Source organism: Grampus griseus (genome assembly GCF_964374135.1).
Source record: "Grampus griseus genome assembly, chromosome: 3".
NCBI lineage: Eukaryota > Metazoa > Chordata > Mammalia > Artiodactyla > Delphinidae > Grampus > Grampus griseus.
This window is the reverse complement of record NC_139019.1, coordinates 153322883-153339501: the sequence shown is the minus strand read 5'-3', so window position 1 is coordinate 153339501 and position 16619 is coordinate 153322883. Positions and strand designations below refer to the sequence as shown.

The window sequence follows — 16619 nt, the reverse complement described above, 5'->3', positions numbered from 1 at the left end:
GACTGTCCAGAAGGGCAGCAAAAGCCTGGAGTGCTGAGGGAGGGAGTAGGGACCTTGTGCCTTGGGGTTCTCTCCCACCTGAGCTTCCCCTGGCCTCGTCTTCCCTAGCCCTGCCCCAACTCCTTGCCAGCTTATAACTAAGAGAAGTATCATCTTTTGCCCCATCCCCTTCCCCTCAGCCACAGGTGACAAACTGGTGGTTCAAAACACATTTGGTTTGGCTTACCATACTTGTTAAAAGTTTGAATTAGTTGCTATCATTTTTAAATTAACCAATTTCACTCAAGAATCCAGAATTCTACTTTCTTTTGAAAAATCAGAAGATCTGGCAACACCAGGCCCACACTCCTTCAGGGTGACAACCAGCTAGAGCTGGTCTCAGCTGCTCCCTTTCTGTGGGGCTTGCACACTGGTCTCTGCAGTTTTAACCCTCCTGATGGCCCTTGCCACCCACATCAGTGGCCTGGCAGTCCAGGAGAAGGAACAAGATCTTGCAGATCTCAGCACACAAAGGAAGGTAGGGCAGGGCAAGCAGGAAGGCAGAGTGGAGAGTCTCAGTTGGAAACCATGTCCCAGCCTCTCTCCATCACTGTTTACTGCTGGCAGCGTCCCAGGCACCCTGCGTGTGTCCTCTCCTGGCTCAAGCCTGCCTCTGGGGGCCGGGCTGCTGCAAACACGTGGCTTGCTGTCCACTGCTTCAGGCCACTCCACGTCCTATTGGAGCTGGGCCCAGGGCCTGAGGCTTTGTCCTGGGCTTGAGTAGCAGTATGGCCTGTAGGCACAGGCTTCCTTGCTGTCCAGCCAACTCAGCTGAATGTGCACCAGGGGGTGGCAGCCTTGTCACAGTCCAACATGATGTTGAGAACAGTGCAGGGGGCCCCGCCCACAGACAGGGCTGTACGGGAATCCACGCGGTACTTCACGGTGCTCAGGCCTCCCTCCCGGTCCACCCTGAACTGCTCCTGGGAAGGAAAGGGGGAGAGCATGTACTCAGGGCTTTGTGGGTCCCAGCTGTCCACTGATCCCCCACGACCTTGTCATCAGAGGTCCTGTGATCCCCACAGAAGAGAGGGAAAAGGGAAGCTCAGAGATGGGAAGTCTCTCGCCCATGGCTACACATCCTCGTCAGCAGGGGTTTTCCAGTTGAACTAATCTGGCTCCTAGAGAAGAGGCTATTGAGGGATGGGGACTCCTGTATCCCAGGTCTGCCTAGGATGCTGGCACCTTCAGCTGAGTCCCATCCCCACTCCCCCCCACACACACAGCCTGCGTGGACCCTGAGGTCTCGGCTGACCCACAGAGCCCAGGGGCCATGGCAGCCACCAGAGGAGGGCATGGTGCCCAAGCAGAATGCCAACGACTGACCTGGGCCAAGCAGGGGAGGATGGGGCCACTTGGGCCCAAGGAGAACTTGATGAAATGCTTGAGCCTGGTGGTTCCCCATATACCACCTATCCATCCCCGATCAAGGGACCAGCCAGTACCTGTTTTTGAGCCGCGATGCGCTTCTGGTCCCTCTTCCTCCAGGCTGGGTCATGCAGGTGGCGAAATGTCTTGTACCCAGTTGTGATTCCCGAGGGGCGGAAAAGCTAAAGAGACCAAAGGAAGTTGGATCAGGCTGCCTCTCCTGGAGCCCTGGCCCTCACCACTAGTCCTCTGGGGTCCCACTGCCTGCCATAGCCCACAGGCAGGGGCCTGCATTCCCATTCTTCAGGAGAGGTGTGCTAGTCGGGGGCAGGGCTGGGATCAGAACCAGGGGTGCCATCTCCCAGCCCCAGGAACTTCATCTGAGGGCAGAGAGGAACCTCAGGGCAGCCATGATGGCTGAAGAGGTGGGGCGGCGGGGGAGCATTACCTGGAGCCCGGCTCCTTTGATGCGCCGGTAGAACTCGTCGTCCTCACGGCCCCAGCCCCAGAAGCGGTTGGACATCCCGTTGCACTGACACAAAGACAAGCAATGTCACTTGCCCCATCCTCCCAGGGTGCTCTTTGGTCTCCTACCACTTGGGAGTCCCTAGCCCAAGCTGGGCCAGGCTAGACCCCCTTTCCTCCTCCTCCCCAGCTTCCCACCCCACCACCCACTCCCACCCCCTACCACAGTGACTGATTCAGGGATAGACCTGTGACTCAAGCCAGGCCAATCAAGAGCCAGCATGGGGCAGCTGCGGGTCTCCTGTCTGGGCTGTTGGAAACGGGCAGCTCCATTTTCCACTGGACTTGGGCCTAGACGGATGCAGGTTGCAGCTACAACCACCACCTTGCATCCTGAACGTCTGAAAATAAAGCCAGTCTAGAGAAGGCAGAGCTGAGAGATGGAAGGTGAAATGGTGTCCTGGTGACATCATCTGAGAGGCTGGGCAAGACAGCCCCACCCAGACTTTTCCATTTTGAGAGGCAACGAACCCCAGGGCTTCTGAAGCCAGTTTGCCCAGGGGTTCTGTTGCTGTGGCAGAACCCTCCCTAACTGGCTTGTTTGGTCCTGCTCCTCTCATGCCTCTGGCTGCTCCTGGGCTCCCCAAGCAGGACCCTCCATCTGCTGGGCCCTAGAAATGCTGCTCCTCTTGCCACTGCCCCCATCCAGGTGGGTGCTCCCTGGCTCTCAGCAGAGTAGGTGCGCCAGGCCTCACCAGCTGGTAGTGCTGCTTGGAAAGCAGCAGGATGCCACCGACGTAGGTCTTGTAGTGGTAGAGTGGGTGGAGCTCCGGGGAGGCCACGTGGAAGGGCCCGGTCTCTGGGAAGCCATAGTCCAGCTCCTCATTGAGAGGGAGCAGGTCCACGTCGTGCATGGCGATGTAGTCTGTGCTGTTGCTGCTCTCCAGAAAGCCCGCGTTGATGAGTGCTGCCCGGTTGAACCTGTGCAGGGCACCGAGGCTGGGCCAGGGGCAGTGAGCTTGCTCTCCCCCAATCTTTGCATGAGAGCCCATCCTTCACAGCACCCACCCCCAGTACCCATGCTGCCCTCCAGCCTGACACTGACTTCATTGTGGGTCTTCCCAGCTGCACATCTGCCCCTCCACTTATCTCACAAATGTTTACTGAGACCCTATTATGTGCCAGAAACTATTCAGAGCACTGGAGATACAGCAGTGAGAAATCAAAGCCCTCAAGGAGCTGACATTCTAATAAGAAGAGACAAAAATAAACAAGTAAGTAAATATGTAACAAGCCAGGGAGTGGTAAGTGCTGAGAAGAATAGTAAAGCAGGGTGACGAGGATAAAGCATGCTGTGGGGTGGGGGTTGTCCTTTTAGAGGAGGTCGTCAGGGAGGGCCTGTGTAACAGGGTGACACGTGAGCAGAACCTGAAGGCCTGAGGGAATGAGCCCTATGGAAATCAGGGGAATAGGGCTCCGAGCAGAGAGAAGAGCAACTCCCAGGGCCCGAGGCAGGAGCAGATAGCAAGGTGGTGAAGCAGAGTGAGTGAGAGGTCTCAGGGAATGAGGTCAGAGGGTGACAGGCCCCTGAAGGACTTGAGCTTTGACCCTGGATGAGATGGGGAGCCACTGAAGGGCTTAGAGCAGAGGCATCATGTGCTGTGACTCAGCGTTTAATAGGATCACTCTAGTTGGGGTGTTGAGAAGAGACTGGAAGGTGAGGGGTGGAAGCAGGGAGACAGGTTGGGAGGCTGTTACAATAATTTAGGCATGAGATGATGATGCCTTAACTCAGGGAGGTGGCCGTGGAGACGGTGAGAAGAGGGCAGATTCTAGATGCATTCTGCTGATGGACTAGACATGTTGTGTGAGGGAAAAGGAGTTGAGGATGACCTGAAGGCTTTCTGGCCTGAGCAGCTGGGAGTGTGGAGTTTCTATTTCCTGAAATGAGGAAGGGGGCAGGAGAAGGTCAGGGACAGGTGGGAAATCAGGAATTCAGTTTTAATCATGTTAAGCTTGAGATGCCTCTTGAGACCACCAAACAGAGGGCTGCACAGGCAGCTGGCTGGATATATGGGTCTGGAGTTCAGGAGAGAGGTCTGGGCTGGGAATACAGACTTGGGAGTCATCAGGGTAGAAATGAGATTTGATGTCTTGAGACTAGATGAGATCCCCTGGGGAGCGACTGGAGCCAGAAAAGACTGGAGCCAGTGCCCAAGCACTGACCCCCAAGGAACACCAAGGCTGAGAGATCAGGGGGATGAGGCAGAACCAGCAAAGGAGGTGGGGAGAGGTGGCCAGAGAGGAAAGAGAAGCAGAGCACTGTCCCAAAGGTCAAACTGAGGTGTTTTAAGAAGGAAGAAGTAATCCACTTGGCAAATGCTGCCGGGAAGTCGATAGGATGAAGATTGGGAACTGGGCTTTGGATTATCAAGGTGGGCTCATTGGTGATGTCAACAACAGCTGTTTCAATGTCATGATGAGGGTAAATGTCTGAGTGGAATAGGTTCAAGAGAGAGCGAGGGGGGAGAAAGGGAAGGAGTTTTGCTAGAAAGGGGAGCAAAGAAAAGAGGCAATAGATGTGGGCGATAGGGGATCAAGCGGGGTTCTCTTTTTTCTGTTTAGATGGGGGCTATTTCAGTATGTTTGTTGATTTGAATACTCCAGGAGGGGGGAAAATTGATCATGCAGGAGAGAAGAGAGCCAATGGCTGGAGTGATGTCCTTGAGTAGAAGAGCAGAAAAGGGACCCAGTGCCCGAGTAGGAGAGCTGGCCCTGGAGGGTCATCCTCGGGAAAGGCGGTGGGAAACTGAGGACACCTGCACAGAAGCTGTGAAAGGAGTCCGGGCGTGGGGACCTGGATTAGTTCTCTTCCAATTGATTCTGTTTTCTCAAATAGGAAGCAAAGTAATTGGCTGAAGGTGAAGATAGGGAGGAGTGAGGAGAGGAGCGGGTGTGCAAGGCTGCCATGGAGGGGAGAGGCAGCAGACCAGAGGAATGAGAGCCCTCCTGGGCCAGAGCTCATTGTCAGGGAGATGAACAGTGTCTCCAGCTACATCCAGCTGCCAGGTGCAGGTGTGTAGCAGGCAGAGTCGAGTTTCATCCGGTGGGAGTTGTGCCAGGGAGAAAGTGGAAGGGAGTTGAGGTGCATGTGAGGGAGTGACTTTCACCAAGGACCATGGAATCCAAGTTAGATCAGGAGAAAGTAAGGACAAGGAGGATGGAGAACACTGGGAGGATCGTGGACTAAAGGGCCTGGCAGGGTCCAAGAATTGTTGGGTCCACGTCTCCCAGTGGGAGAGAGCTGGAGGGAAAGGAGGTGGGGGTGGAGTGTGAGATGCTTGAATTGTGATCATGGAGGGGAGCAGTTTTTGGTGAGGGCAAGGATTTTAGGTTAATGCCAGAACAAGTTAAGCCGTGGCTTTGACCCTCCCTTTCCCTAATCTCCGCAGCCAATCCACCAGCAAGCCCTGTCTGCGCTTCCTCCACATCACTTCTCTCCACCCCTTCTGCCACGCTGCCCGAGCCCCCATCAGCTCAGGTGACTGCAATGACTGCCCAACAGGTCTCCCTGCTTCCCCTCTTGTCCTGGTACGGCCCAGACACATACAGCAGCCATAGGGACCTTTGTGAAATGGAAACCAGATCAGGGGCCTCCCCAGCCCCAAACCCTCCCCCCAGATTCCTGTCACACCCAGTGAGAGGGGTCTAGCACCTCCCACCCTCTCACTGCTGCCCTGGCTGGCCTTTCATGGGCCTGGGCCACCTGGTACTGGATTGCTGTCGGGAAAGGGAGCAGGCCCCAAGAGACCAGGGCAGGCCCAGGTGAGTGGGTGCTGGCTCAGGAGGTGGTCCTTACCTGAAATGATCCACCTGGTTGAGCACATAGATGTGGTGCTGGATCTTCTTCCTGCTCAGGAAGCGGTGCATGTGGGGCACAAAGACCAGTAGCTCCTCGAAGCGTTCTCGAAAGGGCACCAGCACTGCCAGGCGGTGGGGACCCCATGATTCATCTTCTTCCCAGTGCTCAGGGGGTGGCTCTGGTGGGCAGGCCCGGGATGGGCCCGGGGTCTCCTGTCCTTGTCCCCTGGCTGCCCGGGCCACGTCCCCAGAGCAGCTGAGCTGCAGCCAGAGCAGGGAGAGGAAGCCCAGTAAGAGACAGGCAACAAAGAGGTGGAAGACGGAGCATTTCCGGGGGAGGCCGCTGGGGATCAGCCTGGACCTGGGACAAGAACAGGGAGCAGGTCAGAAGGGCAAGGCTGAGCCGAGGTCCTGCGACAGACCCCTTCTCTGGCTTCCCACAAGTAAGGCGCACGTGGCTGGTCTGCCCCAAGCGCCCGGGAATTAGTGCAGAAGCAACTTTAGTGCTTTTGTTCGTGCTGCCACCATGCATCAGAATTCTGCTTAGAGCCCTAGGCTCAGCCTGAGCCCCCCTACCTCCAGGAGGCCCTCCAAACACTCCCAGGTCTCGGAGCTGCCCCACTTCCTCGATGCTCTCTTACCTTCTGTGCCTGAGTCCCAGCCAGACCAAGAGCTGCTGAAGGGCAGAGACAAGACTCCTTGTCTTTTGCGCTTGCCCCTCCCCAAGACAATGGCTCATGTCCAGAGCTGATGGCAGAAGCCCGCCTTAGAGACCCCACCCACTGCCTTCCACCTGCTCCCCTGCAGGTTCACCCTCATCAGAAAGCTTGGCTTCATCCTGTTTCTCAGACCAGAAAGCTCCCCAAACAGGGGCATGTGCCTGTTTCAGCCCCAGTGAAAAGACCACTCTTTACTCTGAGAAGATTAGGTCTGCCCCCAAACCAATGTGAGGCCCAAACCAACAAAGGCAGTTTACTGAATGCATGTCAAAGCTTCAGTCCAGGGCAGCCCATGTGACAAGGGATGAGAGACAGAGAGGGAAGGAAAGACGAGGGCTGGGAACAGCACCCAGGCTCACTTCAGAAGCTGGAAAAACAGCAGAATATCTTAGACTTTGAGGTAGTGCTGGGAGAGACTGCCTTTCAGGTTATGAAATACAAAGAAATGGTGGAATTCACTTGGTTTCTTTGCCCCTCTCTCTGGAAGTTCCTGAGGGCAGTGAAGGAGGAACTAAGGAATCCAAGAAAATGGAAGCTTCCTCTATTCTAGAATAATCAGCAAAGCAATCTACTTTATAACCTCTGAGAGTCACCAATTAGCTACAGGTCATATAGATTCTACCTCCTAAGTGCCCTTTGATCCTTCCTCACCCACTGCCTGTCTTTTAGCCCAAGTCTCATCTGGTCCTTGCCCTGCTCAGACCCCTTCAATCTCATGGATGATCCTCCTGTTTATAAGATAATGGCCAAATTCCTTGGCCTGACAGTCAAACCCCTCTGTGGCCTGGTCCCACCTCCAGTTGCTCCCTGCTACTCACCCAGTGCTACACATTGGGCAACTCAGAGTTTCTCCACTCACCATATTCCTTCCTGCTCTAGCCCTCACACAGTCCACTGCTTCTGCCTAAAATGCCTTTCCTTATTTTATCTGCCTGGAAGCACCCCACTGATCCTTCAAGGCCAAACGCCAATGTCATGGCTAGCACTGCCACACCCCACCCCCACGTGCACACAAACGGAGATACATACTCCCTCCCTCCTTTGTGTTCCTATGGTATCTGGTACTGCCCTTTTTGAAGCACTTAAGAGTTTTGTAATCACCTGTGTCCGTGCTTGTCTTCTTCACAGGTCATCAGATTCACAGCTGTGGCTCTAGCACAAATCATACAGCAGAGGGCTTGCTAAATGAGTTAAAGGAAGGGTTCAAGCATTCAGGGCATGCTTGTCACACACTAAAGCCAGACCAACTCCTGCCTCTCTCTAGAGGAACAACTGCCAATCTGGTAGCCAGAAGGCCTGAAGCCAGGCTCAGGCCCCACACACAGCAGAGAAGGAGACTGATAGGACACCCTTGCAGGGCTTCTGACTTACCCCCCCTTGTCCTGTGGTGGGGGTTTCCGCGGGGGAGGAGCAGAGGCCAATACTCCTAGTGGCCTGGGAAGGCTGGAACCTCTACAGATTCTCCCTCTGGGTTCTTTCTTGGGGTAGGGTAGAGACTGGGGAGATGGACATGGGGAAACATCCCACCTTCAGGGGAAGAAGCAGTGACAATTATCCAGGGGTATGGCATGGATTGGGCACTCCATGCACTTTCACGTGCTGGTCCCTCGGTCCAGCTTTCCCTTCCTACCAGGATCACGTCCCCAAGGGCACTCTCTTCCTGTGCTGCAAGGGCCCAATCACTGAACAACTGAATTCAGAGCTGAAATCCCAGTTCCTCAGGACAGCGGACACTGAGAAGTTGCTTCTGGTGCCACCTGCTGGCAAACTCCAGATCTGCAGTCTCAGCTGCTACCAGGCCCAGGCCATCGTTGTTTCTGGGGTGGGGAGGCAGACCAGATGAGGTTTTCTCTCATTCATCAATCTGTGTCCAAGGCTAGTAAGATTCAAACCCAGACAGGCTGTTTCCAGAGCCAGCACTCTTTAATTGCTACATTATCTGCATCTGTTGCATGCATCTCTGTACCCCTGTGTCAAAAGCATGAAATGATACAAGTTTTGTGGGATCATGGTTGTGTTCCAAAAGTTTATGGAAAGGAATTAGGAAATGGAAATTCTCCTCCATAACCTTCCCCTTCTTCCCTCACACAAAGCTTAGTGATACAGGTTTGAATACTCAGCTGCTCTGGTTACAGCACCTCCAAACTGCAAAAGTAACTGGAAGAAAACTGGCACCTTCTTTATGCCAAGCACAGTGTCAACAGTTTTATATATGTGATCTCCTTTAATCCTCATACAGACCTGCAGAGTAGATATTATGATCCCTGTTTCAGAGATGGAAAAGCTGAGGAGAAAGATTAAGTATGCTTCTGGTCACATGGCTATTAAAGAGGATTCCTGTCCAGGCCTAAATCCACAGTCCAGGCTTTCTACTATATTTCTGTCTTCTTACTTCAGCACCAAGTCTGAAAAATTCCCAACGATAAAGAGTTGTGCCCACTATATTCCAAAGTCTTTTGGCACCTGGCAAACTTAACAGAGAAAAGGGAAAGAGGTTTCATTCACTAGGTGTAGATCCACTATCAAGGGCTCTGGGTGAGAAGAGTTTTGGGGGTACATCTCAAGACTGAAGTGTGGGAGCCCTTTCCAATCTAAACGGCCAACTAGCTCTCCCCCACTCCCCACCCCCATTCTGCTCTAGTGGTAATCACTAGCTAAGGTCTGGGTCAACCTCACACCTAACACATGGGGCAGGCCACATTCAAGTACAGCTGCACCGGAAATGAACTAATGTTACGCTGGGAGTACTTAGTCCCGGCGAGGCAGTGGCCAGCCAGGCAGAGCATAGAGCTTCTGTCTGGTGTATTCTTCTGGGCGATCTGCAGAGAAGGGGGAAGCACGAGGGAGGGAGGGAGGGTAGCGTCTGAGGCTACAGGGATGTGATGGGGGAGGCAGAGATCAGACAGACGGAAAACAGACCCTCTGAAACCAGGGACAGACAGAAAGACAGAGATCCACGGAGAGAGGTCAACGGAGTCAGAGACCGGCATGAAAATAGAGGCCAGTGGAAAAACACAGAGACCCATAATGAGAGAGACTCGCATAGAGGGACAGAAACTCACAAAGGGAAGTCAACGGAGAAATACAGACCTGCTGAGTGACGGAGATTGGTAGAGACGGAGACCCACATAGAGACAAACAGAGACCCAAATACAGAGAGAGACCCACAAGGAGAACCACAGACCCTCAGAGAGCCCCGCAGAGACGAAGACGCGACGGCCTCGGGCTCCTAGATTCCGCGGGGCGGCCCGGAAAGGATCGGCACCCGGGAGGACGGGGCCCGGGCCGGCCGCCGCCGCTCACCTGCCGTCCTCCCAGGGCAGCTGTGCCGTTTTCCTCCGGGAGGGGAACATCGTCGGGGGAGGCGGCGGCTCATGGGGCTCGAGCTCCCAGCCGGGCCGGCCCGGCCTCCCCGGCCTACGCGGCGCCTCCGCCTCCCGCCCCGCCCAAGCCCGTCCGCCCCGCCCCTCGGTCCACAGGGTCCGCTGCTCCGGCCGCGCCGTCTGCTCCCCGGAGCTGCGGCGTCAAAGGTTCCGCATCCACAGGAACACGTGAGCGCTCCAAACGCCTGAACTGCTAACTGCTTTCCGGGGGCCGCTGAACATCCCGAGAAATTGAGGCCCCGGAGAGGGCTCAAGTCAGTGGGCTTGGACTGGATTTATAGACTCCAGACTTCCAAACCAGCGCTCTGGGATAATCTGCATCTTCCTCCTCTTCCCAAGGGAAGGCGTCCAAGTAGTCCTGCCGTCAACCCAAGTGCATTCTTTCTCCGCAGCGAGCTTGGAGGGCGGCAGGGCCAAGCTCAGGGCTTGCGTTCAGCCTGATACCTCAAGTGACACCCCAAGTAGTAGTTAGGAGACAGGCACTAAAGGCAGATTGGCTGGATTTGAAACCTGACTCTGCCAGTTCGGCTGTGTTTTGGGGAACAGCCTGCTTCTGTTTCCTCATCTGAGTATATAAATGGTTCCTGATTTATATGGTTGCTGTGAGGATTTAAAGGAGAAAATGCAAAAACTTGGTACAGTGATGGGCACAATAGTCAACGCTATACAAATGGCAGCTATCATCCAGGAGAGGAGTACTTTGGTGGAGCTGAGAACTGAAGAAGGGAATAAGATTGACTTCCCATATCTGCCCTGTCACCGTGAGAACTTAGGCCCCAGCTGGGCCAGCTTCCTACCTGGGAAAAGAGAGTGGCAAAGTTATTAGACTTGATCTCCTGTTCTTCCAGGCACATTTTAAGTTTCCTAATAAATAACATCCATTGAGTTCTTACTATGTGCCAGTCATTTTTCTAAATTCTTTACTACTGTTATCTCGATCTGTCCTTATGAGTATTGTACTTATTATGCTCACTTTAAAGATGAGGGAACTGAAGCACAGAGAAGTAATTCAGAATGTAAGCCCAGGTAGTTTGGTTGCACAATCTATGGTCTCAACCACTCTGCTTCTGAGAGGACTTCACTATAGTAGGTAGGAAATTAATCATTCCCAGGAGCCCCCTTTCACCCATCATACAACCCACCAGTCCCCTTACTGCTAAGCTCTCCCAGGGCAGCGTACCTTATACCAGAACCTCGAAAAATCCAGCCTAGATTTGGCTGATGACAAAGTCAAGGCTGACCCCTGCAGAGACAGTCAGGTAAGGCCAAAGATGGAAAATGGGAGATGGGCCTGACCTGGAAAGCACAAGCCCATCTTAAGGGGATAGCTCCCATTCAGTCCAGCTAATTGTTGTCGCATCAGGATGAAGCCCCACTAGTATCAGATCTAAGTCAGGTTTCATGTAAAAATCCAAATTAACTTATTTTAAACTGTGACATCCACAATCATGTTGATAATTAGTACCCTTAATATGATGGGATGAGAATGGCACTTTCCTTTTGTGGTCTTTCAAAAACCCAGGACCCCAGTCTAATCATGAGGAAAACATCAGACCAATTGCAATTGAGGGAAATCTACAAAATGCCTGACCAGTATCCCTGAAAACTGTCAAGGTAATACAGGAGGAAAGTCTGAGAAACTGTCACAGCCAAGAGGAGCCCAAGGAGACAACTAAATGTAACAATGGTATCTTCTAGATGGGCTCCTGGAACAAAAAAGACACTATATAACAACTAAGGAAATCTGCATAAAGCATGGACTATCACTATTGATTCATTCATTTTAACATTAACAAATATACCATACTACTGCATGATGTAAACTATCTTCACAATTTTTCTGCAATTCTAAAGCTGTTCTTAAAAGGTTTTTTTTTTTCCCCTAAATGTGGAGGTCTAAGTGGCAATATGAGCTCAGACTACATTCTCCTGACAGTTCAAGTAGTCCCCAAACTTGCCTCCCCACCCCGTCTCCTTCTCACACACTGTTGGATTAACCTTCCTCAGTTTATATTCAGGGTGTTCTAATACTCAAAACTTTGTTGAACACTGGGTAATATCCAAATCTCTTACCTGGCGTTCAAGGCTCTTCTAACTCTAACCAACTTTTCTTTCCAGCTTTCTCACAACCCCGCCCCCTCAACTCCAGCTGAAACAATGCCCATCTATCTGCATACCAGCTGTTTGCCTGTTTTCCTCAACCACCCCTGTCCTGCCTTCTTTCATCAGAATCCTTCCTCTCCTTCAAGGTCGCTGCTGAGATCCCATGCTATTGGTTAAGTCCATCAGTATCCCCCTCCTGCCCCCAACTCAGGGATTCCTGTCCTTTCCACACCTGCAGCATTCCTCTGTTCAATGTGCAGTACCTTCACTAACTAGGCACTTCCTTGAAGCATCACAACAATTCTGTCCACCTACTTTTCACTTGTTAGATGGTCTTGGGCAAAACCACCACCCACTGTCACTGGAGGGTATGGAGAGGATGAAAAGTATGGGTACACAGAATGTGAAGTGCTTTTCCCATTGGAAAAACTGACACTCCCTCAAGCACATTGCAGTGCTATGCCCACTGACAGTAGAGTAACTTTACACTGGACAAGAAGTTAATTTTTTTTTATTGGGAAACCAATGTAACAAACCTAAACTTATTGAAAATGAAATCAGTAACTAAGACTCTGCAGGCCCCATCTCCAACCAGCACCAAGGCCTCTATTTGGCCTAACCCCAGTTTCTCTAGTCCCCAAAAGAACAACCACGTGAAGAACCTGGGGTCCACCTCAGGGCTACCTTCCCACACTGCAACTCCCTCTACCCCACCCTCAATTGACACACACACCCCGGATCAGCAGGCTGGGTCTAGGCCCAAGGAGGGAATAGTGAGGTTTCCTGGGTGGCAGGGAATCATGCCCCAACTTGGTCAAAATTCCAAGTTAGGAAAGGAAGACAGAAGGAAGACTTGGCTTGCCCACCCACTCCCCTCCCCCCAGTCATCCCAGACAATAGGCTCACATCCCTGATAAGTAACACTGTGATTCTGAGGTGTCAGTAGGGCTCCCAGTGGCTTCAGATTACTGCAAAGGGCCCAGGGGAGGGGGCAGGCATTTACCCTACCACCTGCTCAGTATTAGCCAGCCAAGCTGCTACCCTCAGCTTGTGCTGTGGCCCCTCTCCCCTGCAGACACCCATGGCTGGGGACCAGGCCTCCTGCCGGAGAGAAGTCAGTCCAGGAGGCCCTTGCTTCCCCAGCCAGGGAGGAAGGATGGCCTGGGAAGCCTGGGACGGCTACACCAGCTTCTTGGCTTCAAAGAAGCTCTTGAGGTGTCGCATCTGCCAGACGCCGATGGCTACGAGAATGAGGGTCTGCAGGATAGACCACCACAGCACCCTCTGGTTGGTGCTCTCGCTGGTCTGCCGGAAGCGTTCCTCTCGCCACTGTGGGAGGGGAGAAAGGAAGACGAGCCTGAGTTGGCTGGGCCCCACCTGGGCCCACTAGAACTGCTGGGTTCCCTCCCCAGAGGATGTCCCAGGGCCAACTAACTTTGCCCAGGTTCCAGTCAAGTGCCTGAAAAAAGCCACCCCACCTGGGAACTGTCTTCACCCTCACCAGCCAGATGACCTCAGGCAACCCACTCATTTCTCCTAGGTCTATTTGCTCATCTGTAAGGTACAGCCTTACCTGGTCCTACCCTGATGCCTGTGGGAGTGGTAAAGTGGCTGTGGTATCACCCTATCAGACAGAGCTGTCCTGGAACGCTCAGAAGTGGACTTGCTCTGAGCCCTCTGCCTGGGTCTCCCAAACTGCTCCTTGAATATTGTGTGCACAGGTTGCAAACTGGTAGTCCAGGGGCTGGATGGAGCCCATACACGTTTTTGTTGGCTCACACAGTGTTTTGACAACATTTAAAACCCAGAATTTTTTACATAAAAAACCGAGACCTCTAAGTGCCTCTTAAAACCCTGGGCTAGCAATTCTGCAATGCTGCCCTCAGCTGACCACAGTAGCTGTTTCCATTTAGATAGGTCACTATTCTACCCGTCATTATGGTCACAGATCCATTCATAGTACCTGCCTGCCTCCTGGACACAGGAGAGATTAAAACCCTTGATCCCGGGAGCACTGAGAACCATGGAAATAACACCCAAGGTGTTGGTATCAATTCCTGCTCTGTCATTTTGTGTGTCTCCTAATAAGATAATGACAGCCCCTTAAGAGACTGCCTCCTCAATTAAAAGTAGTTAGTAATACCCATCCCACCTTTTAGACTTGCAATGCGGCACAGACATGTAAATCCCTTGGGTTCATAATAAATCTGACATGTGACTCCTGGCTAAGTCAGTGTGCAGCTTCTGGGAGGAAGCCCACTGCTCCTGGCTCAGCCACTCACCCGCTGGTAGTTCTGCTCTTTCTGGATCTGCTCTACTTGCTCCACCAGCTGTCGCACTCGTAGCTGCAGCTCACTCAACTTGTCTTTCGCAGCAATTTCTGCATAGTCGTTGGCATGTTCACCTACCTGGATGTCCAGATGAACTCTCTGGAGACAGACAGACAAGGAAGATAGGAGAATCAGGTAGCCCTGCTCTGTCTTCCTGCCAGGGCCTAACAGCTGGTCCTCCCACCTTTCTTCATTTGTTCATTTAGCCAACACTGACTGAGGCCTCCTTAGTGTCTGGCCCTGTGGGGCTCTAGGCCCAAGGGCAAGAATAAGCCTTGGCTGATACTCTAACCAAAGCACATACAAAGAGCTCCGTAACCACACCCTGAATGTTCACTGGAAACCCAGCTGTATTGAGACACAAAATCTGACATAGTCATCTCACACCTACAGTAGCACCAGTCCCCAGTCTTGACCAGGGGCTAGAGGCCGAAAGAGTCCAACATGGGTCCACTTACCAGCATGCCTCCAGCAAAAAGGGAGAACTTGGTGGAATTGGAGTGAAGACAGATCTGGTGCTCACCAGGGGTATGGGAGGTAAAGGTGAACCTGCCTTCAGAGCCATACTGCCGGGCCAGGATGACCTGGAGAGAAGGGACTTCAGTGAGTATTATGGTAGGAATAGGGCTGATGGTGCGTAAGGCTCTAAGTGCCTCAAAAGTTGACAAGCAGAGCCCTAGGCATCCCACAAAACTAAAAGCTCCAATGCTGCTTAGCAGCAGTTGCCAAAAACTTGCCTTCGAACTATCTGGAGAAGGGGCGAAGAGTCTGACATTAGGTTGGCATGTGACCACTCTTGGAAAAGGCTTTACTTTATTCATAGCTCATGCCCTTTCAACTCTTTTGCTGTCATTCTTTCAAATGAAAGGTGACAGTTGAACGGTTTTGAAGTTTTTTTGTTTGTTTTAACATCCTTATTTGTCAAATTAAAAGCTGCTCATTCTTTTTGGAAAGTACCCTGTTCCGTGAAATCCTAAAATCTATATGTCATGGCTTTAGAGTCGACAAAACTCTTTGGTTTCTAGCACAATTAATCCACTCACCACATGTATAAGACAGATGAATTTCTATTTCACAGACCAAAGAAATGGCTTAGAGAAGGCAGCTGATTTGGTGGGTTCATGCAGCGGTCAGTAACAAGTTAAGAGAAGCAGCCAGCACTGAAAAAGCCCAAGGTTAGCCCGGAGTGAAAACCCAGGATCTTCCCACAACACCAACTGTTTTTACCAGTCTAGCAGATGCGCAAACTAGGAGGGGAAGTACCGGCGCCTGCTTGGTCTGGCGCTCAAGTTCAGAGCGGAGGGCTCAGCGGGGCTAAGGAGCCGACTCACCTTGTCCTCTGGGTCCTTAACCTCCACGAACATGCCAAGCCCGGGGGTGGCCGGTTGGTATTCCTCTCGCTGCTTGTCATACAACTGCGTCCGGTAGTTTCCTGGAAGCAAGCAGGGCGAGCCCAGTCAAAGGAACGCGAGGTGGCGCTGAATCCGCTGTCGCCAGGGCACGCCGACGCCGCCTGCTCCCAGCTCTGAGGAGATGACCCTCCCGCAACCCCGCCCCAAGACCGCGGTCTTGTTGAAAACTCTCTCCCTGCCCTCGTACCTATAACCATGGTCTCGTCCGGAATCTCCTCAATAAAGCACTTCTTTTCCGTCTCCCCGATGTGGAAGTAAAGCGCGCCTCCGCGGGCCGCAAACCACAGCAGTAGCAGGAGGGCCCTAACGACCCTACCCAACCGGGCTCCGGGGCAGAGCCCAACAACCCGCACGCCCCGCTGTGCAGCCATCTTACCCCACTTGCCCGCGCAGCAGCAGCCGGCCCTGCCACGTAGCCCTGCCGCCGCCGCGCAGCCTGCCGGGACAGCGAGTTCCGCCGGGCGGACTACAAGTCCCAGATGCCCCGAGGCCGTGGCGCGGCGGTACTTGATTGGGGCGCCGCTTCTACCTAGGAGCGAATTGGGGACGCAGAATTGAGAAATTCTTTCCGTTGACCCTCGTCGCGGCCCAGTGACTGGTGTTGATTATCAATTTTTTACAGATCATGAAACACGCAGTTTGAGTCGCGAAGCGAATTATGATCAGGGACAGGATTCGAACCTAGGATCCTTGACTTCCCTGGGCATAGCATCTGCCCCTCCGTTTGCTTCTGTTTTTAAAAATAGAATTTTGAAAGAAATGACACAAACAATTCATGAATTTATCTTCGAAAATGTTTCAAATACTGAAGAAGAAGAAGAAAAAACAAGAAACAGCAGCGGTAGCAGCCGCCGCCGCCGCCACGGAACCCCTTTGCCATGTCTTTGTCCCCGAAACGTCGTCCACTTGTCTGTGTGCTTCCAGGCATCCTACCTCCGC

The 16619-nt window shown here is 52.8% G+C and overlaps 2 protein-coding genes across 4 annotated transcripts; both read right to left on the bottom strand.

Annotated features, from left to right (window-relative positions):
• Positions 1–255: 255 nt before the first annotated feature.
• On the bottom strand, positions 256–9901 carry B4GALT7 (beta-1,4-galactosyltransferase 7). Of its 3 annotated transcripts, none has more exons than XM_082651782.1 (7): positions 9756–9901; positions 7824–7979; positions 5732–6094; positions 2628–2853; positions 1856–1939; positions 1485–1589; positions 256–962 (listed from the first exon to the last, which is right to left on the bottom strand). In XM_082651782.1, exons 1-7 carry the CDS (start codon positions 9803–9805, stop codon positions 807–809), a joined length of 1140 nt encoding a protein of 379 aa, XP_082507908.1. In that variant the 5' UTR covers positions 9806–9901; the 3' UTR covers positions 256–806. The 3 variants fall into 3 exon arrangements, with proteins under 3 accessions (XP_082507908.1, XP_082507909.1, XP_082507910.1); XM_082651783.1 differs by lacking the exon at positions 7824–7979 and adding an exon at positions 7554–7604; XM_082651784.1 differs by lacking the exon at positions 7824–7979.
• A 2532-nt stretch (positions 9902–12433) lies between these two features.
• Positions 12434–16093, bottom strand: LOC309820993 (transmembrane emp24 domain-containing protein 9). Its single transcript, XM_082652064.1, has 5 exons — positions 15868–16093; positions 15600–15700; positions 14727–14852; positions 14221–14367; positions 12434–13267 (listed from the first exon to the last, which is right to left on the bottom strand). Exons 1-5 carry the CDS (start codon positions 16049–16051, stop codon positions 13118–13120), a joined length of 708 nt encoding a protein of 235 aa, XP_082508190.1. The 5' UTR covers positions 16052–16093; the 3' UTR covers positions 12434–13117.
• Between the last annotated feature and the right edge of the window lie 526 nt (positions 16094–16619).